General features: G+C 40.0%; 1 protein-coding gene across 1 annotated transcript; it reads right to left on the reverse strand.

Moving 5' to 3' along the window:
• Window positions 1-1,005: 1,005 nt before the first annotated feature.
• dmgdh (dimethylglycine dehydrogenase) lies at window positions 1,006-21,716 on the reverse strand. Its single transcript, XM_074616721.1, has 16 exons — window positions 21,460-21,716; window positions 20,701-20,869; window positions 18,571-18,669; window positions 18,323-18,487; window positions 16,323-16,527; window positions 10,237-10,485; window positions 9,959-10,157; window positions 9,711-9,880; window positions 9,450-9,603; window positions 7,067-7,232; window positions 6,853-6,983; window positions 3,562-3,779; window positions 3,060-3,217; window positions 2,154-2,213; window positions 1,895-2,029; window positions 1,006-1,816 (listed from the first exon to the last, which is right to left on the reverse strand). Exons 1-16 carry the CDS (start codon window positions 21,582-21,584, stop codon window positions 1,604-1,606), a joined length of 2,616 nt encoding a protein of 871 aa, XP_074472822.1. The 5' UTR covers window positions 21,585-21,716; the 3' UTR covers window positions 1,006-1,603.
• Window positions 21,717-26,112: the final 4,396 nt, after the last annotated feature.

Here is a 26,112-nt window from a genome sequence, read left to right on the forward strand (position 1 = left end):
ATGGAAGCCCACTTGGGTAAATATATATATATGCTTCGCGTTTTATACCTGATAGAAACAAATAAACCTGCTGTTACCTTCAATAACTGGATCACAGCTGAGGAGATAGTTAATTAAACAATTAGCCGATCAACAGATAATTAATAATGTGATGCTGTGCAATAATTATATAATTATCTGACACTTTGTGCAATAATCTGACAAAACTGTCATCTCATCAATATACATATTGTATTTTTATCTTTTATATTTTTTTATATTTATATTGCACTATCTCTTTTTTTTTGTATTGTCTTTTCATTAGCACCTATGGGATTGTCACAATATAATTTCGTTGCACTACACAATGACAATGAAGGGCTTGAATTTTGAATCTTGAATTAATCTGCCACTATTTTGATTATTTATTAGTCGTTTCACTCATTTTTCTGGCAAAAATGCCTCTAAAATTAGCAGTTTTTCTCTGTTTTCCGTCTCTTTAAATTATTTTTTGGGGGTTTTGGACTGTTGAGACAAAACGTGCAAAATGTTTTACTAATTTCTGAGAAAACAATTAATCAATGAGCCAATAAAAGATTAATTGATAATGAAAATTTGGATGTAATGAAGAAGTAGTAATATATTTTACATTGCATTATATTACTCATACCGCCATATATATAGCCTAATATTGTGCTTTTATATATATTATTAAATTATAATATATGTCAAGGTAGTTTTTTATTTCTTTTATACAGTATATACTTCATTATATTGTATTACTGCATAATGTATGTACTGTATATTACAGTATTGTATTATACAAGCAGGGGCCGTTGTTGCAAAAGTGGTTCTTACTATTTACATTATTCAGTCAGGAGAATTGGGAAAAATAGACTTTTGAAAAAAGGTAATTTTAAATAAAAACTATTATGAAATAAAAATAAAATCTTATAAAGCTTAAGAAAATGAAAGAAGACTGAGGAAGGATGGAGGAGAGGAAGGAGTTAAGACACAAACACTTCATATGAGACAGTGAGTGCATTGATTTAATTATCAAGTTATTAATGTAAACAGATTTAATTACATATTAGAAAAAAAAGACAGATTTATAAAACAATCTTTGTACAAGTTTGCAAGCATTCTGTTTGTTTTGGTTATTGGTGTTTATATATGTTGTCACATTTAACACAGTCCCAGAGCGCTCTTATCATGATCATGAAAAATGAAGCGCTATTTATTTTTTTTGTTTTCAAATAAACACATTTTTTCATTTGTACCGTTTCAGCTGAAATTTCAAGAATCAAGCAAACTGTTGACCTGTAAAACATTTCACATCCATTCAAGGAATTACAAAAAAGTAAATTACTCTTCCAGCACCGTAAGACATCGTGGACAGACAGTCGTTGATTTCCCTTTGCTCATAAACACATTCATAAGACGTACTAAAGCAGTCTCACATGCTGAACTTCCTCCTCGTCTAGACCAAACAGGAAGTTGTGAAGTGATGCGACTCTTTTCCCCCTAAACTGGCCACACATCCACATCCACATAAGACTCTCATTGATACATCACAGTAAAATCGTTCTTCATTAGCGGGTGAGAAACTGATCCGAGGACAGTCTTATGCTTTCCCCTTTGCTTTCTTCTGCAGCCGGGTCCGTGTGGGCTCGGTGAGGACTAAGGGCTCCTGGATGACCATCGCGGGGTATTTCCTCCCCAGCAGCTCCACCTCCACCTTCTGGCCCACCGAGCACAGCTCCACAGGCAGGTAGGCGAACGCCAGGCTCTGCTGGGTGCTGTAGCTGTAGGCGCCGGATGTCGTGTTACCGACCACCTGGTGAGACGAGACACTCATGTGAGAATAACCACAAAATAACCAAATAACACCAAAACAACCTCGGCTGTTGCTAACCTTGCCGTTGAGCCAGATGGTCTCGTTGCCTTCAGGGTCGATGTCGTCCGTGTCCAGCGTGATGTAGGACAACTTCCTCTTCAGGCCCTTCGCTTTGATCTCCTGAAGGGCTGCTTTGCCAATAAAGTCAGCGGGCTGAACGAACACAGAAACAGACAGCCTTCAGAACTTATTCCTGGTTATACAGGAAATACATCATAGATACTTGGATATAAAACAGTTAATGTATGTAAATAAAATGCACAGGATGGATGGTTACCTTGTTCAGTTTGATGAAATATTCCAATCCAGCCTCCAGAGGATTTGTGTCACAGTTCATCTGTAAAGATCGACATAACTCATGAAGTCATTCTGTAACTTCCCAGTGGTGTTCCTTCTGTATTCAAATCTAAACATTAACATTTTAGTCAAAGTATGTTTTGGAGTCAAAATACTATTTTCCCTTCAAGTCCTTCTAAAGACTTTTTCCCACGTGACCTGACGTAGGTTTGTGTATGATGACGCTGCTACATGCACAGTATATATACATCCTTAAAGTCAGTGTATTAACATTACATACAGTAACTTAGATGGTGGTCGGCGTGCTCCCAGTTAGGAGAAGCAGACAGGAGTACCGGTACGGAGGCTAAGCAACGTACTGCTGTGGACGCCACGTTAGTTCAGATCAGAAAGTCACACAAAAACACAAACTAACTAACCGATCGATGCAGCGGTAGACCAGCAACTCCGTGTTCTGAGAGGTAAAATTACTGTTTTTGTGACTGGAGTCTGGTGGCTTTGAAGAGAGCGATATAACGGCTTCAGTTCCCCGTTGTTAAAGGTCTGTCTGATGGCGAGGTAAAGCGGTGAAAATACTCTAAATATAGCGTAGACCTTAACTGATATTGATTTTCTTTAAAGTTGTCAGATAAGGGGGGGAAACAGCTAGCCTGGCTCTGTCCAAAGGTAACAAAATCTACGCCTACCAGCTGCTCTATAGCTCAATAATTAACATGTTATATAGCGTTTGTTTGATTTGAACAAAAAATGACAAGTTGTGATGAAATATTCCTTTAATTCCCCCTTGTGTGTGTGTGTGTGTGTGTGTGTGTGTGTGTGTGTGTGTGTGTGTGTGTGTGTGTGTGTGTGTGTGTGTGTGTGTGTGTATGTGTGTATGTGTGTGTACCTCAGCTCCCCAGCCTCTGAAGCCCTTCTCCAGTCGGAGGGAGGACATGGCGTAGGTGCCGAAATTGTCGATGCCTTGGTCTTTTCCTGCGTCCATCATGGCCTGATACACAGCTGCCATGTGCTTCTGCTCGATGTACAGCTCCCAGCCGAGCTCACCTAAACACACACACACAGACACACAAGATACACAGCACAGGTAGTCTTTAGTGCATGAGTGTATTTGTGGTTCTTCTTGTAATACACCTATTTAACAAGAAACATTAATAGTAAGAGTCCAAAACTCAAAGATACTCAGTTTACCATCATGTAAAACAAGGAAAAGGAGCAAATTCTCACATTGAGAAACTGGAAAACGTCACGTTTGACAGGTTTTGCTTGCGAAATTAAACAATTAATTGATAACGCTGACTATGGATAAGAACCTCATTCAACCCGACTTCAAAACACCTGAACTCTCCCTTTAAGGCAAAGAGGACGTAACTTCTCAAAGTGTGCAGTACCTGTGTAGGAGATCCTGATGGCCCGGACGGTAATGCCGGCCAACTTGATGGACTTGCAGTGGAGGAATTTGAACCCGGCGTCGCTCAAATCAGCGTCTGTCAGCTTCTGGAGAACTTTACGAGAGTTTGGTCCTGCGATGCCCAACACGCCGATATCTTCTGTCACGTTGCTGATGTCCACGTCGTATCTGCCGTCTTCAGCTTCTGCCTCGATCCACCTGAGGTCAAATCCAAAAAGAAGAAGACTCTAATATCGTATCATTACAGCTTCTCTGCATGTCATCTTATTTGCCTGAGTGACAAATGCATTATACAGGGTTAAAGGTTAAAGGTTCCCTGTGGAGTCTAGTAGCGCTATGGAACTATTTTTCTATGAGTGTGTCCCCGTTTAGGAGGCCATAGTTCGCCAAGACATACAGCAAAGTGCCAACAAAGACAGGGAAGAGGAAGGAAACATTTGTTACACCTCAAGGATACACAAAATGCGTTTTGGTGAGTTACGCTGACTTAATAGCATAATTTCTTTCCCTAACTAAAAGTATTTCACATTTTGCCACATCTCAGCCACGTGTGAAGAGTCTCAGGGTGATGTGACCTCGTTGAACTCTTCCTCTGTAGCGTGGTGGCGTCACCACTAGAGTTCGCTACATAGCATGAAACGGTCCCGTCCTCCCTCAGGCTGCTGTAGAGAGATGGTTTGAGTGAATGTTTTAACGTACTGCCTCCTGATTGGAGCAAACGGAGGGGAGTTGTGTTAACAGCTGCTATGAGGTTTTAGGTTTCTGTCGTATAAAACAGACGGTGAGAGAGTTTTCTTCAGCACAGCTTGAGACTCGACTCTGTCCAGGGTGTGAGTGACCCCGAACTAACGTCACGTACTCGCTGTTCTCTGCTAAATGAATATAGTTTGTCTACTTCTGTGTGTGCAGGTTCATGCATGTGGCCGTGGTTAATTAGATGCATGAAAATACTGCATCAAAACTGACATTTCTTAGAGTGTCGTCTTTCAGAAAGCATGACACAATGTTTCTAAGCACTAAAACTACAATGACCACAATTCATAGATTTGCAAAGTGGAAGGAGCTATTTTTTAACCTTTTTAATGACTGTTTTTCATTGTATGAAAATGCACTGGTGGCATTTTAATGCATGTGACAATAAATTCCTTGAATCCTTGAGACTTTGGGCGCCCCTGGAAGCAAACGTTTCTTTCCTTTTAGTTTGGATGGATGTGAAACTCTATCAGTTGAATCATCAGTACAAAACATGAACAACTGTGTTAGAGAATTACAGAACCCAGGAGTGACCATACAGTGAAAAAAGTATATATATATATATATATATATATTGAGGCCACAATTTACTAATTTGTGCGCACGATATCTAATTCGTTCCCTCAGTTTCAATTACGCACGGCAGATGTGCTGGTTACATTTCGTGCAACCAGCATCAGACTCAACCCCTCGTGCTAATGTGCACATCAAAATCAAACGTGTGGTTTTGATTAATTATTCTGCTCATCAACAGGCGTGTAAGTGAAAAATTGTGAATCATTTAAAACTTCTCGCTCCACTTATAACTCCCTCCGGACAGTCCGCTCCTGAAAGCCAAGTTCACACTACACGACTTGCTTACTTGTAATCGGGAGTCTTTAAGTCGTCGTGGTTTTCACACTACATGACTGACCGACGACAGGTCACAGACTAACAAGATCTTTCACCAGGAGGAACCCCCGATGAGGTCTCCAAACTACGTTTAGTCACAAAAACACATGCAAGAAATACACGGTAAATGACGTGATACCGTACGGGAGACACATTGCTGATGTTGTCGTTGGCACGTGTTCACAAAATAGCCTGTTTACACAAACTTTTTTACTATTTATTCCTCTCGGGGCAACAACAACTTTGCTCCGTGTTGCAAATGCAGCACATACAGTAAGTTCCTGTTGTTACAGGCGACCCCTCCTCCTCCAGGTTTCCCATCAACCCGTGTCTCACGCTCTCATTGGCTGTAGCTCGTGGCCGGAGTCCCTGATAGGTCCTGATATATCTGGAGATATATATCTCCAGAGATATACGCTCGAGAGGCCGATGTGATTTGCCTTTGATCTGGGGCTTTTGTCAGGGAGCTCCAAAAAGCTTGTGTAGCGTGAACGAGGCATAAAGTCTTTCACCCGTGCATCATCTGTTTTAAACAAGGCCAAAATGTTGTCTGAGCTCCACATTTTTAATTATAATAGTCTACAGGTAGATGTGTGGTTGCAATGAGCAACATGATGTGCTAGAGATTGTTTAGGTTCAAAACTGTCAGTGCATCATGACGGGGAGAGCGCTGCGATTCAAGGAATGTAATATGATTGTCACAGCCACTAATACACCTTCCTATAATAAAGCCTTCTTTCTGATCCCACCCCGTGCCTAAGGGCGCCACAGGTGCACTGAATTAACCTGGCCACGGAGTTACAAGAAGTACATTTGGCACACCCCCGACGCACCTGACAGGGAGCATCTCATTGTGTTGCTAATCACAGTCTGACATCTACCTGTACGCTATAATAGATAAATATGTAGGGTACCAGACCGCCAGTCTGGTTTTAAAAAAGATGACGCACCCAACTGTTCTTAGAGCTGTGAACTCTTTTCAATGTGTCTCCTACACGCCTGTTGATGTGCAGAAGGAACTGTGTAGAATAATTCGACACGTAAGCATGACAGGTTCTGTAGTTATGTCTGATGCTGTCTGATGCTGTTTGCACAAAATGTAACCAGCGGATCTGCTGTGCACGTTTTCACTAAATTGAGGCCATGAATTACTATGTTGTGCACCCAAATTAATCAAAACATGGGAACGATTTAATTTAATTGAGGGAACAAATTATATCTTGTGTGCAACAATTAGAAAATTGTCAATCAATATGTATATTTATGGCTAATGAATGAATGACGTTGGCAAGAAGCTATCGTTTAGCTGCCGAGAGCACAATCACTACTGTCAAATCTTCCCTACATCCTTTTGTTTTGTGATCATCCCAATTCCAAGCTGTTCTGCAATCACCTGCCACAATCTACCTTTAAATTCTGCATCTGTATTCTTTTATTTCTTTATTGTGAAGTGCTTTGTGCTGGGAGACGAGGTGAATCAGCTTATCAGACGCCATTTAGATGATGACGTTTGCAGGGACGGTGGCTCTGAGTGGTCAAATAACTCTTTTTCGATGCGTAAACGTGCGACAACTTTTGATGAAAAATATGAACTTGAGTGAGATCAAGCATGAGTAAAGAGTTTCACCTGAGGTCGTGTCCCTCCGACCCCGATCCGGTGATGAGCAGGAACTCTCCCGGTGACAGCTGGGTGATGGTGACCTCGGCAAAGACTCTCCCAGCGGGTGTCAGCATGTGGCTGATGTTAGTCAGTCCCACCTGAAGGTCAGAAGGGTGATGAGTCGTTGATGAGGAGGCGTTCACATCTAAAAACCCACACTGGTGTTAATAAAGAGCTCTACCTTGGGCATGGTGTTGGCAAACAGGCGGTCCAGCAGCTTGTGCGAGTCCTTCCCCTTCACCACGAACTTGCCAAACGGCGTCAGGTCGATCACTCCGACCTTCTCCATCACCAGTTTGCACTCTCTGCCAGCTGGGCTGAACCAGTTGGTGCGTCTGAAACTGGGCCTGTATAATACAAAGCAATCAATCATCACTTTATATCGGTTGTTATAATAAAAATACTGAACATAAAAGTCAGAGGATTACCAAAGTCGGTAAGATTCATCCTCTCAAAGTCATGAACGTCTACTCAGAATCTCATGACAATACATCCAACAGTTGTTGAGATATTTAAGTAAAGTAGTGGATCAACAAACTGACATTGACTTCCCCCTATAGAAACATACCAACAGTGCTCCTAAAAATACAATACAGCTATTATGACTGTACAAACACAAACCTCCATATCACAGATATGAGCCAGGTATGCAGCTACGGAGCGGACCAACTGGTCTGACAAGACTCCAAACACTCGCCGGTGTGGTTTTTATATAATGTCTCAGCACATATCTTCAGGATGAGATCCGTCACATGTGAAGTTTGTGTTAAACGCAGGCATTGATAGATTATCTGCATGTGTTAGCAGTGTGTTAGCAGCTGTCCTGTTCTTTCCCAGTGTGGTATCTATATATCTAAATAGTTCTCTTATGCTGCTGCTCACAGTTGGATGATGTGTGCTGAGTGGAGCTCAGGAGGAGAACATGTGTTTGAGCTTCCAGCCAAGAACATTGTGTCCTGAAACATTTATTCCAACAAGCCTGCATATCCAGCAGAAAGCGTCTTTCTTTGTGCTCTGCTGTCACTAAATTACTATATTCTCCGTCTTCCTCCACAGTGATGAGAGGCTGCTGTCAAACAGGAAGTGAGGGTGGTGCTGCTCTACTGCAGCAATGTGTGAAAGCTGGTTAAATACAGGTTTGCAACAGCAGTTAGTAATTATATTTATAAAGCAGTTACAGGAACATTTTGTTCAAATGTTTATTCTTGACATGCCGGTTATTGTTTCGGTCTATGGCTGCATTCACACCAGATTAGGTTTTGTGGTGATTTGCCGCAGGGTTGTTGGGAGATGTGGGAGAGTCACCGCTGACTGCACGACGTCTTTTGTTCCCTCATATCTGGGTTGTACAGTTTAGAGCCGTGATATGGCCTACTGCAATTTTCAAACCGCAGAAGGTGCAATATTTGTTAAAGGTCCCATATCGTGCTCATTTTCAGGTTCATACTTGTATTTTATGTTTCTACTAGAACATGTTTACATGCTGTAATGTTTTCAAAATACCCTTTATTTTCCTCATACTGTCAGCCTGAATATGCCTGTATTTACCCTCTGTCTGAAACGCTCCGTTTTAGCGCATTTTGACGGAATTGCAACAGAATTGCGTTGCTAGGCAACAGCTTGGGTCCATGTGTACTATCTGTCCGCTGATGACATTCACATACACTGCAACCAGGAATAAACTGAGACACATTTAGAATGTTTACGCTTAAAATCTGTGTAAAGGGTCTAAATATTGTATATTTGTGACATCACAAATGGACAGAAATTCTGACAGCTTGTTTCAAATGCAGAGTTTCTGAATACGGGCTGTGTGTATTTCCCTGTGGATTGAGTGTTTCGATACTTTCACAGTATTTATATAGGACTTAAGCCTGCTTTATAATAAAAAAAACATGAAAACATCACTTTTTTATAATATGGGACCTTTAAAGGTGAAATGTGTGTCAAAACACCACTTTAAATTAAATATCGTGGTGCTGCAGAGATGTTCTAGCCTAAATGTCAGATTCTACAGACTTCAAAAAGCATCTTTGTTTGGTATAGCAGCATATTTGTCCACTCCCACGTTGATAAGAGTGTTAAATACTTGACAAATCTCCCTTTAAGGTACATTTTAAACAGATGCGATTAATCGCAATTAACTATGGACAATCATGTGTTTAATCACCTTTCACTTTTTAATTGATTGACAGCCCCACTAATAACGTTACCTCCAGCAAAATACCTCCGCTAATTGCTCTACTTTATAATTACGGTGGTTATGTCAAAGCAAGAGACTAAGATGCCTATTTGGAAATTAACACCTTCGCTAAGTGTATTTCACCGATGTTTCTGACTGCAATTAGCCACAACTTGGGTGTGTGATGCACCTTTGTCATGACAGGTGTTTTGCTCAGGACCGAAGGAATTGCAGTATTGAATGTGAAGTTGTTTGTATGAGCGGATCAAGCAGCAACACCACAGGCCAAGCACTCGGCCCGTTCTAAACAGGCATGTTTTGAACGGGCGCTGCACTCGTTAACATAATGTTTCATACCAGCTCTGCTAACTGGAGGCCTTACTTGTATCCGATGTCATCTCCAGGTTTGTGGAACCAGTGAGGTTGTTCCCAGCCAGCGTGAAAGCCCATGGATGCTTTGTCCTTCAGTAGCTCGTAAACGCCGCTTTTTCTGTAGGTTGGTCGACCGGCGAATCGCTCCTCCTTCGGGTAGCCGACTGGAGAGACCAACAGAGTGAAGAAGAGACGGTTAAAACGTTTAGTGATGGTAAAAAGAGAAGGTTTAGACTGAGGAATGTGCAACTGTGTCGTGTTTTCTTCTTACCCACATTGTTGAAGCCATAGGATTCTCGAGCTTTGGCGCACAGGAAGGGCACGTCTGCCCATTTGCCGTAGCGGTTGGGGTCGCATTCTATCAGGTCGTAAGGAGGCTCCCCGTTCCTGATCCAGTCACTCAGGTACTTACCGATACCGCCGGCGTGGATGACTCCATACCTGGAAATACAAAAACATTATGACTCAGGCCTCTTGTAACTAAAAGGTGCAAACCGACCTCTGTCCCCCAACACGTACCCGAAGCCAATGGCCGTCCAGTAGTTGCGAACTCCTTGGTGTGGTCCGACCATGGGCAGCAGGTCAGGGGTGTACGTGATTGGTCCGGACACGATGTTGATGATGTCAGCTTTCTTCAGCACAGGGACCATCTCCATGGCCATCTCAACGTGCTCCATTATCCTGTCAAGGTCCGACTCAAACAGCTCTTTACCGAAACCTGCAGCAGAGACACAGACGGTTAGTTCAAAGATATAAAAAATGGTTTCCAGAGGAATTTGTGTCCACGGCAGACTGACCTGGAGGAACTCCATCTCTGACCCAGGAGTCCTGCAGCACCATCTTCTCCATCTTCTCATACGGGCCGAACAGCAGGCCGTCTCTCTCCTGGCGCAGGTAGTACGAACCCTCCAGGTCCCTGATGACGGCCAGCTCCTTCTTCAGAGCCTTCACCTCCGGTACCGTCGCCGTCACGACGTACTGGTGATGCACCGGGATGGTCGGGTGTTCGAACCCGATCATCTTGCCCACCTCCCGCGCCCAGAAACCTTAAAAACCAACAAACAGAGATAAATCAACTAACAAGATAAAGTCAGATCTGCTATGTGGGTTTGAATTAGTTTCAATGAATTATATGTTAGTTCAAAAATGTTAAAAACAGCCCTAGTAGATATTAGGTCCTGATGAGTGTGTTTTAGCAGCCGGGGGTGGCCTTTTGTAATTGTTTGTTCAATGAGAGAGAAGCGTTTCGAACGCTGCTTTTGAGTTGCTGAGCGCCTAGCGCTTTTCTCCTCTAAGCACCTCGCATTTTTACAGAAGCATCCTGAACGCCTCGAGTTAAAAAACAATTAAACTCAGGGCGGAAAAGCACCCAACATCATTATATATATATAATAAATAATTTAATAATAATTATTAATAATAAAATAATAATTATATATATTATATATTACTAATATATAATAATAATAATAATAATAATAATAATAATAATAATAATAATAATAATAATAATAATAATATATAAATAATATAAATATATATATATATATATAAATAAAAGACTTAGCAACTGTTCAGGCAACAAAAAGCGGTCCACTTTGCGTTTTCCACCTGCAAAACGTACTCTATCTGATCCCGGCCTTACGGCTACAGCCATGAGAGAAGAAGAATTAGCTTAGCTTAGCATAAAGACTGGAAACGGGGGGAAACAGCTAGCCTGTCTCTGTCCACAGGTAACAAAACCTGCCGAACCAGCAGCTCTAAATCTCATTAAAGAACAGAGTTTCTCATTCCTTTCTTGTAACGAGTGGAAAAACGACGCAGCTGCTATTTTTTTATGAGCAGTTAGGAGCCGGCGGCGCTCTGCCAAGAAATGTATGGATTAAACACAACATATAGGCACATTGTTTTAGCTTTAAACAGAGCTTTATGCTAAGCTTTAACCTGCTGACTGATTCAACAGACACATATAAGAGTGATGTCAATCTTCTGATCTAACTCCTCGCAAGAAAGCAAATTATCTCCCTCCCCACTGCTTCCACTGTACCAGTCTTTAGGCAACTTTTGGCAGTACAGTATGTTCTCAGTATGTTCTCAGTATGTTCTTATTGGATCTTTAAGGAGTTTACGTCACCTGGTGGACGCAAAGATGAATGAATCTGTTTGTAAGTAAGAAGTTACGCCCACAGTGACGCCCCTCTTACTCTAATTGGTAGGAAATGATTCAGCAGCGACTTAACAGACCGTGATCGGACTTTCCAACAGGTTTATAATTACTTTCATTGTCTTTTGAGATAACAGACGGACCAAAAACACAGGAAATGTGATTACAGTAAAGGGATAGAAACCACCAGGGGTAAATGTGGTAATGTGGTTGAACTGACCCTTTAATTAGAAGGTTTGTACCAGTAGATTAAAAATATATACAGGACAGGGTGCATGCATCATCCTGTGATTTTAAGGCTGTAAAATGCAAACATTCAGAAATAAGCACAACAAAAATAGAAACCCAGTGCCCACACAGAACTTTTTGTAATCACCACGAGGACCTCCTGTTTTAACGCCCCAGTATTTATAAAATAGAACAAAAAAACAAAAGCACAAGAGCCGATAAAGTGCAAATACAATTGTGTGGTTAAATGAAATGTTAGCAGCTCAAACAGTTCTTCCCCGAGCCACACTGTCAGACCAAACCACCAACATTATATATGTGTTTTCTAAAAGACATCGGACCCGTCTGTGAGAACACAGGATGTCATTTTGTTTCAGAGCAGCCTCTGGGCTTTACAGTACATTATGTAACAGCGGAAACTTTTCAGCAGCTCATCCAGCAGATACAAACGGTAAAAAAATACCCGTCTTTTTCTGCTGCTAAATGTTCCACCAGCTGGTTCATACATTAACAGACACACAACAAATATGCCGTCTGTATGTGGGACATGTGAACTGAACAATGTGGACTTTGTGCCAAATCAGCTGCTGTGACCTGGAGGGTGAGGCTGGATCCTGATGGGGGCACCAAACCTGTTGATCCCTGCTGCCGCCATTAGATTTCAAATGTTTAATTGCATACAAGTCTGCAGCCAATTAACATTCCAACATGTATATCATGTATGTGCACCATATGTGTGAACTTTTATCTCATGAGGGTGGAGGTGCATGCACACAACACCCAGATAAGGCAGTTTATGCAAGAGCTGGGCAGCAGAGGAGCGTGTTTACCAGACGCCTGCACACAGGGCCGATTCACCCGGTTACCCAGGAGCAGTGATGAATGGAGTCAACAAGCTCACCGGAATAAAAACATCCTTTGAAACGAGTCCTGCTGCGACCACGGCAGCCGTCCACGCTGTTATTTATTAATCTAAATGTGTAATACTGAGGTCAAAATGTGTTCAGAAGGTCACAGGTTAAATACCAGAGGGTAACTATGCATTTCATTGCCAGGGGATACGTGGAAATATCGTTAGGACACTTAATTAATTTGATAAAATAGAAATTGCAATTTGATTTAAAAAAAATATAAATGATAAAACAAATAAAATAAATAATAAATAATATTATATAATAATAAATAAATAATAAATAATAAAAATAATAACACCACACATTTCTTTAAAGTATTAACTTTTAAAAGTTGGGGATTAATTTAATAGTTGACAACTAATCGATTAATCGTTGCAGCTCTAAACGGCTTAAATAGTAACAACGGGTAAATGGTTGAAACATCCAGATGCTATTCCAATGCAGACTTGACCAAACTGACCTACATTGCATGAAAAAAATACAATTATAACAATAAACTTTTATATAATTAACATTGTTAAACAACATCTAGAGGGAGCCACTGAGCTAAAGCATATTATTGATAACATTTATAGGTTTGCAGGTTCACACAATGGTCAAAACGAGGCTGACATATAACTTGAAACTGATCTTATGGGGTCACATTCTGACCTTTGCCCTTAATTTAGGCCCTCAATGGTCTTTATCGGAATGAGGGGATATCGCCTGCGTTCCAGACTGACTGCTGGACAAACGAGGTGGTTACGGTTCTGGATGAGACTTTATGGGGGCGTCAGTAGAGAATAAGAGACTAAAAGAAAGAGCAGAGAGAAGGTTTAACTAAAGTTGGTTGGCGCTATGCAAGCTCAACAAAACAGGCGCTTGTGGGCAACGGGTTTTAAACAATAACATGAAGTTGTTTTCTTCCTTTGCTATGTGGGATTCATTATGGGGATGATTTCTGCAGCTCGGCATCTGTTGTCAATCTTTGAAGCACAAAAACAAACCTCACAAATGCACAAGTCTGTACTTGCAGAAGCCTACATTTGCATGTTCAATATCAATATGGAAAAATTACAAAAAATGTTAAATTATCTGACTGTGGGACAAAGATTCATGCAAACAAACACACAGGTGATGTATCTATCAGTCTGACATTTCAGTCCCTGGATACAAAAAGAAGGAAAATGCTGAAAAAAAGACCTTTCTGTGTGGAGGTGTGCAAGATTTGCTGCTACAAGATTGGATGAAATGTGAACTGTTGGCCTGTTTGGATTGGCTGTGGGACACAGAGGAGGCAAAATGCCAGCGGGACCCGCAACGTTTGCTGGCTTCAACCAGAAGAGTACAGAATGTGCAAACTAAAGGGGGCGGAAATATGGACCAAGAAGACGTGAATGAGCTATAGAAAATGTGTTCTGCGAGGGCAATTTAATGCTTGTGGGGTGTACTAGAACATTAAGTTAATGCATCGCAGCGACTGTTAAAGCACTATTTTAAACATGCATATACAGTATATCAGTATTTTTCTGCAGTTTCTATCTCATTTGTTTTGTTAGTTCACTTTAAAATGACTATTCCTGCAGACAAAAGTGACTAAGGACCAATATGCATGACCTATATGTTACACAATCTCCTGGATAGAGAGGAGGACAGACTGAAGCAAATTCCTGAACCTCGTCAGATAAACAAGCAACAGCAGCGAGGATGAAAGAAGTCTTTGCCAACAAAATCCCCCCAGAACTGGTTTGACCAAGTTCAAACCAAAATCGAATTTCTCTGAACTCTGCAAGCAGTGGTCTGCATGGGCAAAGGTCTCCTGCTGCTGCTGCAGTGCACAGATAACATGGTCGATAGGACAGTCACTATGGGACGTCTGCATTGTCTTAATCAGCAGAAAGTTACATTTCAGTAAGAGACTTTTCCACTTTTTGTGCACTATATAACTAAAAATGTTCAAAATGTACCTTAAAAGGGAGATTTGTCAAGTATTTAATACTCTTATCAACATGGGAGTGGGCAAATATGCTGCTTTATGTATATATTTATTATTGGAAATCAATTAACAACACAAAAAAATAACAGATATTGATCCAGAAACCCTCACAGGTACTGCATTTAGCATAAAACAATATGTTCAAATCATAACATGGCAAACTGCAGCCCAATAGGCAACAACAGCTGTCAGTGTGTCAGCATGCTGACTTGACTATGACTTGCCCCAAACTGCATGTGATTATCATAAAGTGGGCATGTCTGTAAAGTATCTGTATTTTTTTCGGAAATTTTTCAGACAATTTTCTTTTCTTTTTTTTTTTTTACAATTTCCAAAAAAAAATGTAATATATATTTTTCAAACATTTTTTGGGGACATTTTTCCGACTATTTTTTCCGACTTTTTTCCGACTTTTTTTCTTACATATTCAGTTATTTTTCAGACTTTTGTTTTTTATATTTTTCGGACATTTTTAGACATTTTTCAGACTTTTTTTTATATATTTATATTTTTCACAAAAAAAATCGGAAATTTTTCTGACTGAATCTGTTTTCGGACATTTTTCTGATTTTTCTTCTTTTCTTTTTTTTTACATTTTTGGGACAATTTGAGAATTTTTTGGGACAATTTTCTGACTTTTTTTGGACATTTTTTCGGACAAAAACCCTCACACATTCACATATCTGGAGGTCAGAGGTCAAGGGACCCCTTTGAAAATGGCCATGCCAAAATTTTGTGTAAGTTTGAAACGTTATTTAACCTCCTTAATGACAAGCTAGTATGACATGGTTGGTACCGATGGATTTATTAGGTTTCATATGATACCAGTATCTTCACTCTAGCTTTAACATTGAGCCCGCTACAACCTAAAAAATTACAAGTTGCATTAAAGAAATTAGTGGCGTTAAAACGGCTTTGCGTTAACTTTGACTGCCCTAGTTTTTATCTAACAAAATATTCTGCTTCAATACATATTTGTTGGCGTTTAGCCTTTCAAAAACAACAATTTCACTGCGGTCAAAAAAACATGATAAAATATAACGACAGGCATTCAAAGCTTCATTCAAAAACATCAATAAAAGCTTCAATTGTAAAAAGAAAAAGACATTCGGTACCTATAGTGGCTTGGTCCGAGCCATTTTGTTTACACAACCAGGGCCGTCTATGAGTTGATTTTTCAGCGCACACACAGAACGGCGGCGGACCGTGAAGAGATATTCACTGAATTTGACAAAAAGTGTATTGTCTTGTGTATTAAGTTGTCTTAGCAATATATCTTATAGGCCACTCAATATGAGTCTATTTAATACGCTATTCATTTGTTTATTTGACATATTTCCCAACGGACATTTTAACCGTTGACAATTTCATCTGCCGTATAACGACACGTGATGCCGGCTAACATAAACCCTGGTGCATGGACTGCAGTGTGTACATTATGAGCCTCTAGTTACTGTAACTAAAGCAGACTAAGATGCAAATAAAAATCCCCATCAAAGCCTGAAATTGCACCAAAGATCAAACCATCCACATTTGATATGTTCCTGAAAGAACACTTGACATTCCACATGACGTTATCTCTGGTTTGAGTACTGCACATACCCGTTGCATTGACGATGCGGTTGGCGCGGATGGTCCCATGAGGAGTTTGGACGTCCCACTTGCCGTCAGCGGTCGGGGTGAGGGCGGTGACCGGGGCGGGGTTGTAGATCTGGGCGCCGTGCATACGAGCTCCAGCAGCCAGAGCCATAGTCAGAGAGTAAGGGTCAATGTGGCCGTCGCCTGGCGTGTACAGACCTGCCAACACCTGAAAATATATTCAGGTAACAATCAATATTAATCATTATTAATGTTTTCGTTGATGCACAGAAGTTAACTGATCAAACACGTCTCTTAAATTCTTGAAGCTGCAATGTTCATTACTATACATAATACTCTTAATACTAAAGTGGGAAACATATCAACAGATTTTCTATTATGTTCATGGTTTATTTAACTAAAGGGGTTTATGCACCTGTGAGCATGATGTGCCTAATATTTGATGATTTGAAAAGAGTTTTTTGTGTGAGACAACTTGACATTTTGGCCTCCTGAAGATGATGCAAGACTTCAAATGGAAAAAGCTCTTAGTCTGAGGAGCATGAATGCCTTAATGTAACAATATTAGTCACCTACTTGGTCATTTTGGTCTTAGTCGACTAAGATATCTTTAGTCGATTAGTCAGTTTTTATGCTTCTTTCATGCTGAATGACTTATTTCTAAGAAACTTATGAGCACATCTCTGGTAAACACAAGATTTAAAGTGGTGCTTCTGTGGGTTGTTGTAGAGAAACTCAGTTTCACAGGTCTGTTGATTAATTCAACTAATTGATTAGTCGACAAAATCGTATGAGTGTTGGTCGACTAAAGGCGCTTTCACAAGCATTAGTCCGTTCGGTTAGTCCGAATCAGAGTCAAATTTATACTTCTGTTTCGTTTTTTATTTAGTCTGGTTCAGTTTCAGAGTGCACAAATTAAAGCGGACCAAATTTTTAAAAAGAAAATTAGCTGAGGGTCATGTAGGAAGGAGTGAATTTATCATTTTCATCTTCAGAGCTGCCACTTCTATGCAGGGAATCACACACTTTGATATATTGCTGTTGAAGAGTTTTCTCTTTCTACTGTGAACATGAATCTCTTCTCCTCCAGTTCATCTCCAATGACTTTATAAACGTGGACTTTATTTATCGTATTCTGTATGTTCTCTTCGGCCCAGATGTCAAGAAAACATCAAACATCTGCAGAAGTCCAGGTCGGTCCTCTCCCACTCGTGTTAACCTGTCGTTTACCTGTATCCATCTCAACAAATTCGACATTTGGTTCGCTTGGAAACGGTCCGAGACCACCTCTCGTAAGCGGCCTCGGTCCGGTTGTTTTGGTCTGCACCAGAGTACGATTACTGCGTTCACAACTGCCCAAACAAACCGCACCAGTTTGATTAAAACAGGCTAAATGTTTGCTTGTGAAAGCACCCTAAGAACTTCTTTGGTCTAGGACAGCCTTAGCTGGTATATTTCATGGAAAATCTTTGTGCACAAAGGGTAAATTCGACCTGACAAAAGGACAGGAGCTCACGAAAATCAGACTTCTTTGGGGATCATGAATATACTGTACATACCTGTAGTTGTTGAGATATCTTGAGACTATCTAACAAACAAATTGACCAAATGACCAACACACTAATGGACAAACTGACTGACTTTCCCATCCTTAACTGCTAACATAGAACATAGAAATGCCACCCTAACTATTTAGAATTGAATATGTGTCCACACATGCATAATAATAATAATAATAATAGTTTTGTCTATTATGTCATTTTTGTGGTCTCACTTCTTCGTCCTGACTGTAGATTCATATTTCCAACAGACAGGTAAGAGAGCGGCATCAATCCTCTCATCTAACTCTCGGCAAGAAAGTGCAAAACCAAAGCGAGGTTGCACAAGTTCAAACATTTTGTATAGGAGAGTGTTTAGTTGTTAGTCATACTATTCTGCTTTGAGATGATGAAGATGAGAATCACATTCTCTATAAGAGTAAAAACTCCCTGGTTGGTACGGACCTTGTCTATGTTGAGCAGAGGAAAGTGTTCGAGGACTTTCTCCGGTCCGATCATGTACTGCTCCGTCACATGCCAGTGTGTTCGGCTCATCTGGTACTTCATCTCGTCCACTCGAGCCGCCGTTGCAGCAATACGTACGCTGCCGGGCTGATGAAAGCCCACTGCCTGCAGATAAAAACACAATATGAGCACTCAGATAAAACGTCATCATCACATCACAGTCAGGAGAGACGAGCGAGGCGCCTCACCTGTCCAGTCTCAGCCTCCAGCTTCTCGTACAGTTTAAGGCTGTCATAGTGGACTTTCTTGAGGTTGATGCCTGGATGGTAATATGTCGTCAAACCAGCCTGAAATACAAAACAAACCATGATGAGAAAATACATCCACAAAGACACAACACCCACAACTTAAAGATGCATCAACAGTTGCTTATTTACACATCCAGAAAGACACAGAGCAACATGATCATTCACGTGGATTCGTGTTTGTGTCCATCTGATGAATATAAGTCCAATATTCTCTCTCTTTTAACTCCGTTTTGGTCTCCACCAACTCCTCTTTAGCTGCTAAATGCTCCACTATGTTCACTAGCTGGTTGCTAACTTTGTCTGCCTGCTGTTTGGTGATCAACAAGTAGCGTACAGTCAGTTTTAACAGTTAACAACGATAATAAGAGCAGTGAGAGTGAACCAAAACAGTGACGTTGAGGGGTGTAAAACCAAAACAATGAGCTTAAAGATGCCAAAACGCTCAGATGAGCTGCAGAGTTGGGTGATAATTATTTGTCACGATCCGCGACTCCTTTAAATAATGATTATAGCAGCTTTAATACCCTCTCCAGCATTTTAATACACCTCTAAACTATCCTATAACATAATACTGTGAATGAAAGAGTAGAGTGGGGTTTATGCTGGCCGTAGTGTTCCTGGCGAGGGTGACAAAGCCAAGGCTCCGCCAGTTGTCGCAGCACTTGGTCGTGCACATCTGAATTTTTGTAAACCTTCCAACCTTCGTTTGATTATAATACATTTAATACTTGACTCTTTCTTGTATAAAGGTGATATAGTGCGTCCATGAATATAAGATATGAGTTTACAGTCAATTACAATTCCATCTCGACATTGAGGAGTTTGTTTTACAGCGTTTTGTCTGTAACACTCGTTGACTTCTTGCTTCTTCACAGAATCTTTTGTTTGTATTCCCTCTGGTGTTCTGGAGAATACTGCAAAGAGCAACACTTTGAGCATAAACGCATTTTATGCATGCTAGTAGCTCGCACGACATCCACACATGGCGTATAAACAAAGTTTAATTAAGATTAATTTTCACAAGTTCGTCAAAACCTTTAAACTGACTCCTAAAGGAGGTATATGTGTTTGTATAATGTCCTTCAGGTGCTTCAGTTTCCTCCCACAGTAAAAAAACACATGAATCTAAAATCCCCCACATCTCTGCCTCTTACCCAAATGCATGCTGGGATACTAGACTCCTGCCCCCCCAGATGAGGAGAGTAACATAATCAGAGTAAGTTCCCATCTGACAGGTCAAACATGTATTAATAGCATCAGAGTGAAGTGAATGAGTGACGGTGTAGGAGGGTAAGTAGGTCAAGACCTCAGATGCCTTGAAAACTTCTAACAGCTGCCATCGATGGATACGACGCAAACACCTTCACCAAACGAGGCTGTCGAGGAAGAAAGATCTCCATACTTAACTACTAGCGTTAGACGCTCAGTGGTCAGTTGGAATATTATTCAGAGGACTGATTGACACACTAATTTTGTTTATAATTATCAAGAAAATGCCCCGTTATATTAAAGAAATCCAAGTTGAGACATCCATGTTTAACACCTGTCAAAGGGGATAAGAAAAAAGTGCAATTTTAGAGGAAACAGGGCTGAAACGATTGTTAAATATTGCCTAGTTCCAGCCTCTACATTGGGAGGATTTGGCTGCAACAATGCATAAATGACTGTCAGTCAGACAAAACCAGTATTTAAAGGATGCCACTTTGGGAAAAACTATTAAATTGAGAAGATAATCTGCAGATTAAATCGAGAATTAAAATAACAAGTTAGTTGCAGTCCTAGTTTTATGTGATTGGAAACCGAATATATTTGGTGTTTTGGACTGTTGCATGGATAAAACAAATGTTTGATGACATAACTTTGGGCTTTAGTAAATTGTAATGGCATTTTTCTGATATTTTATAGACCAAAAATAATAAATAATGTTGGTAATTGTTAGCTGCAAACCTAAATGGAAATGGAAAAGTGTTTAAATGTGACAATACACTGGTGCTATGTGACACAGATCACCTGGGTCTTCCTTCACATTCCCTGTATTCAATAAATAAAAGCAGACTTTGGTGGACGTACAGCGTGCCAGGTGGAGCCAGCTGTCAGATCAGACTTCTCCAGCAGCACCACATCCTTCATGCCACCTTTGGCCAGGTGATAGGCCGTGCTGACCCCCACACATCCCCCACCGATGATGACAGTCTCTGCAGTGTCCTTCCACCTCTTCCTCAGAGCTGAGGTGGCATCACTGGAGAAAGACAAAGACACAACAGGTGAATCAGTACAGCTCTAATATGCATTGTTGTCATACCTGCAACCAGAACTAAAGAACTAAACCATCATGCAGAAGCACCACAACTACAGAGCTGAAGATGCATCACTGGAGAAAGACAAACACATTACAGGTGAATCAGTACAACTCCAACATGCAGGTGTTGTCATACCTGCAACCAGAGTTAAAGAACTAAACCATAGTGCAGAAGCACCACAACTACTTTGTTATGCATAAAGTTGCACCAAGCTGTGCAACTTTACGCGCATTTTACGCACTGCACGTTAATTATGTCTATTTTAAGAAAGACAAAGACATTACAGGTGAATTATTACAGCTCCAACATGCAGTGTTGTCACACCTGCAAACAGAGTTAAAGAACTAAACCATCATGCAGAAGCACCACAACGACTTCTGTTATGCGTAAAGTTGCACCAAGCTGTGCAGCTTTACGCGCATTTTACGCACTGCACGTTCATTATGTCTATTTTACGCACTCATTTATAACTCATTGCACAACCAAAGCGTGTTCAATGTGCACATGTGAGTAAGCTGAACTATCTCACCTCTCTTGTGCTTGTTTCCTTGAAGTGCAGCAGATGGTTCTCAGTAAAGGAAGCCGAGCACTCCCTCCACACGAGGATAAATCTCTCCTCAGATGACAGTTGATCAGGTTTAATATCCGAGACATTATTGAGTTTAAAAAACACTAAAACATGCAACTTAAAGCATAACTCTCTCTCTCTCTCTCTCTCTCTCTGCAGCGTGTTGTCACAAATATCCCTGTTTTACACACTGACAGCCGTGTTCAGAGCTGCTGGCACGCCCACAGCTACAGGTCGAGGACAGAAACTTTACCCAGAACAGCCCTCAGACCTGTTAACGCTTTGAGTGCCATAACCCCCAAATCTATATCACAGGGACCCTCACTAAACATGCATTTATTCTATCTACAGTCAAGCTACCAGGTGTGTTTCTCTCTGCACAGTGGTGGAATAAGAAGTAATCAGATCCTTACTTAAAGTACCAATAAATTCATGTAAAAATTCTCTATTAGTCCAGCATTCAAAATCTTATTTGAGTAAAAGTACACAAGTATTAGTGGAATGTACTTAATGTATAAAAAGTAAAAGTACTGGTTCCGCAGAAATGGCCCCTGTGACTCATAATATTATATTATTTGATTTATAATAACGCATAAATACTGTTGGAGCTGCTCCAAGTGGAGCTAGTTTTATTTACTTTATATACAGTTTAGTTCCCAACCTAGGAATCTCTAAAGGGTCACCAGACAAATCTGAGGGGTCATAAAATGATTAAAGGGGTAAGGAAGGAGAAGAAAGGTAATTCTACTACACAGATTTGTGACTTTTTCCAGACTGTTCTCTTCTCTTTTATATGCTTTTTTTTTGTAAAATGTTAGATCATTTTCCTTCTTTGGACCTCGAACATTTATTTAAATGAAGCCATATGAGAAGTTATGAGGGTAAAAATTAAGATACGCGCTCAACTCAAGATTTAAAAAAAAAAAGAAGACAGTATGATGTAGCCTTAATGTAGATAATTTAAAAATGAAACTGGGACATCACTGCAATTTGACTTTTTATTAAAGTATAAAATGGAAATACTCAAGTACCTCAAAATTGTACTGAAGTACAATACTTGAGTAGATGTACTGAGTTACTTTCCACCACTAGCTGAGCAGGTATAATCGCTTATTAGCACTAAACACAAAGTGCAGCTGCGGCTGATGGGAATATCATTAATTTTGCAAATAGAAATTTAAATGTTCCCCTGATGGTGGCAGGAGATCAAAGTTATAACAGCTCATCCTGGTGGTTTAAAATTCATCGGTTACTACTTGGCAGAGGATACAAATGTCCCAGTTAGTAATGTGTTGGGTGGCTTGGATTGTTTGGATGTAGAGGACTGGGTAGGGTCCATCAGGAAGTGACGCTCTGTTGACATCACCACGGCAGGAACACAAAAAACTAAATGTTAGCACCAACCACCATACCACGTTTTACATCTAGGGTATCTTCTTAAGTGAGGTGGATAATCACAACAATTATCTAGCTAGCTAGCGTTGGCATTATTTTGTTAACATAATGGTCTAGCTACAGTACATGTAGCCAACTCTGTGAGATAGAGAACTCACATTTTATGTCTAGGGCAGGGGTCAGCAACCTGCGGCTCCAGAGCCACATGCAGCTCTTCAACTCCTCTCCAATGGCTCCTTGTGGATTTATAAAAATGGAAATGAATAACAGATTTTTGTTTACATTTTCATTTTTATTTATCATTGTTGTAGGTCTATGGTACGACGGAGTATTAGAGCCACATTGAGGAAAAAAAATAATTCGGAGATTTCGAGAATAAAGTCAGAGGTTTACGAGAAAAAAGGTCAAATCTGCCTTCTGTCCACATCTGAAAATAAAGTATGCACTGCTATGCATGTTAGAACTGTCATGTTTTTCTCATGAAAATCACAATTGTTATAACATAAGAGTTTATCCGCTGTACCAATAATACTCTCCCAGTGTGTGTTCTGCAGGTAAAAACTATATTGAGTACAAACAAAAGTCCAGCTTGTTGCAGTCCCACCAGAGATAGTGGCAGCCTATATACTCCACGTGTCGTTGTGTAACGTTATATAAGTCTAGTGCACTGTGTTTGCTGACACTTACAAACGTATTAACTCCTTTATTGCATCCATGGTCATCACAAGGTAAACAGAGAACAACCAAAATACTTCTATTTGATGTATTTCTCTCTGACTCACTCTCTTGCCTCACCGTTATATGAAGTAATAGAATAACTGTGAGTTGATCTTTGGATTTATAAACGGAGTGGGTTCTTGTTTTTGGTCAAATGATCTGTGACATTTGCTCCACTTACACCTCTGCAGACTCTGTATCTAAGTACATTTACTCAAGTATTATACTTAAGTACACCTTTTAGGTACTTGAGTCATTTCTTCTCATGCCACAAATATTGTACTTTTTCTTCACTTTTCTAACCGCTTTTGTTACTTTACAAATTAAGATTTTTGCATACAAAACATACAAAGAGCTTATGAAATATGATGTTTTGTTATAAATTAAACTACCCAGCAGTTTATACAGATACACCTTAAACAATTAGTCGATTAATCAAATATTAATTTGCAGCTATTTTAATAGTTAAGTAATTTTTCTTGCAAAAACATTTCATGATTCCAGATTCACAAATGTGATGATCATTTGCTGCTTTTTTTTTTTATTTAAATATATTTTTTTTAACATTTATTACTTTTATATATATATTAATTTCAATTATTTATTTTTTAAAATATATATTAATGTTAATTATTATTATTTTAAACATATATTAATTTTAAATTATTATTTTCTATTATTATAAATATAATTTTATTTTTATTTTTTATTTTGAGGTTTGTGTTACTGTTTGGATAAAACAAGTATTTTTTGGGCTCTGTAAATATTCAGAAAAAAATGAGAAATACTGTCACAATTACCCAATCAATCAACTGATGGAGAAAATAACAGCACATAAATCCATAATGACTATTTAATCAGTTGTAGTCCAATACAAACGAGTTTAAAATACTTTTACTTTAGGTAAAGTACATTTTCCTGATTACTTTACTTGTAACAGAGTATTTCTACAGGGTGGTATTAGTACTTCTACTTAAGTAAGGGATTTGAATACTTCCTCCACTCCTGGTTGTTTCGTGCACTCATAAATATGTTAATAAATACGTTTGTTTCTGCCTTTCAGAGTTTATATAAAGCAGCTGTGAAGATAAACATCTGGTTGAAACCTGCTGCAGCTGTTCCAGGTGGGTTACAGGAAGCTGTATTGCAACTAAAGGCTCAAGGACCGCTCAGAGATCAATGTCAGACAGGATGGTTCAATTCTTTTGACCTGTTGTTTACATTTTACACAAGTTAGATAACAAATAACTAGTGCAAAGCTTTCTGGGTGGATTTTCAGCAAATACAGCAGGAAAACAACAGAAAACATGAGATCAGTGTTAATCTGCTCTGTTGCATTAATCTGTTTCTGTGTGTGTTTACTTTTAGTCATGTCGACGGTCCAGACGGAAATATCTCAACAACTTTTGGACGTATAGCCATGAAATTTGGTACATATATTCACAAGCACCAGAGGATGAATCCTAATGACTTTGGTGATCCCCTGACTTTTCCTCTAGCGCCACCATGAGGCTGACTCTTGTGGTGTTGAGTGTTGTTCCCCTCAGGATGCATTATAATAACTTTGGTGATCCCTTAAAGGTACAGTGTGTAGGATTTGGCAACATCTAGTAGTGTGGTTGCAGATTGCAACCAAATGAGTACCCCTCCGCTCAATCCTCTCTTTTCAAGACTGCGGCAACGTGAGCTGCAAGACCGTGGTAACGCTGTTCACCTCGCTCAGAGGCCGTTCTTACCATAATAACATTACTTTAGGAGCAATGTAAGTCAGGTGGTGGCTGGCGGTACCATGGTTTTGCACTCTGCGGCTCACGTTGCCACAGTTTCACAAGTGAAACTAACCCTTTAAAACACCAAAGTCGCTTCATAGCACAATTAAACTGATTGATCGAGGCAGCGGTGGACCAGCAACTCCTGTGTTCTGAGAGGTAAAATTACAGTTTTTTAAATGGAGTCTGGTGGTTTTGATGAGAGCATAGATGGATACAACGGCTTCTCCGTCGGAAAGAGCTGGCTGACGGCAAGGTAAAGTGATGAAAATATTCTAAATATAGCGTACAATTAAACTGATATTGATTTTATTAGGTGTCTAAAATCCGTCTGTTTCTCCAAACTGGGGGCGTGCTGACCGCCATCTACTGTAGGTAATACACTGACGATGGATAAGTGCCTCATCAAAACACCCAAACTATATCTTTAAGGGCTCCTCTGTACAAACTTAGTAACACCCTTTAGTTGCTTAGTTGATTTTTATGGACCAAAATGGCATCACTCATGTCCTTGATTGGACACGCCCCTTTCCTGTCTGCCATGATGGGACAACGACTGGCCTGAAGCCACATGACCATATACCTAACCCACCTTTATAGGTGTGCCATTGGCTGATATGTGTGTATTATTGGATACCTACCCTATTTAAATGTTGTTTGTAATGTGTTTCATGATGAACCTGATTGAGGCCACAAGCAGAACCACGTTGGTCTCACATTAAAGTTGTTCTTT

This window comes from Sebastes fasciatus, chromosome 19, assembly GCF_043250625.1.
Source record: "Sebastes fasciatus isolate fSebFas1 chromosome 19, fSebFas1.pri, whole genome shotgun sequence".
Classification (NCBI taxonomy): Eukaryota; Metazoa; Chordata; class Actinopteri; order Perciformes; family Sebastidae; genus Sebastes; species Sebastes fasciatus.

Bases quoted from the DNA above. Each gene is read 5' to 3' on its own strand.
- dmgdh (XM_074616721.1), bottom strand. From the start codon at position 21,584: ATGTCTCGGATATTAAACCTGATCAACTGTCATCTGAGGAGAGATTTA. The intron at 3,780-6,852 runs GTGAAACTCTTT...ATTTGACCTCAG, and splicing joins TCGGAGGGACACGACCTCAG to GTGGATCGAGGCAGAAGCTG. The intron at 2,030-2,153 runs GTAACCATCCAT...GTGTTCGTTCAG, and splicing joins ATTTCATCAAACTGAACAAG to CCCGCTGACTTTATTGGCAA.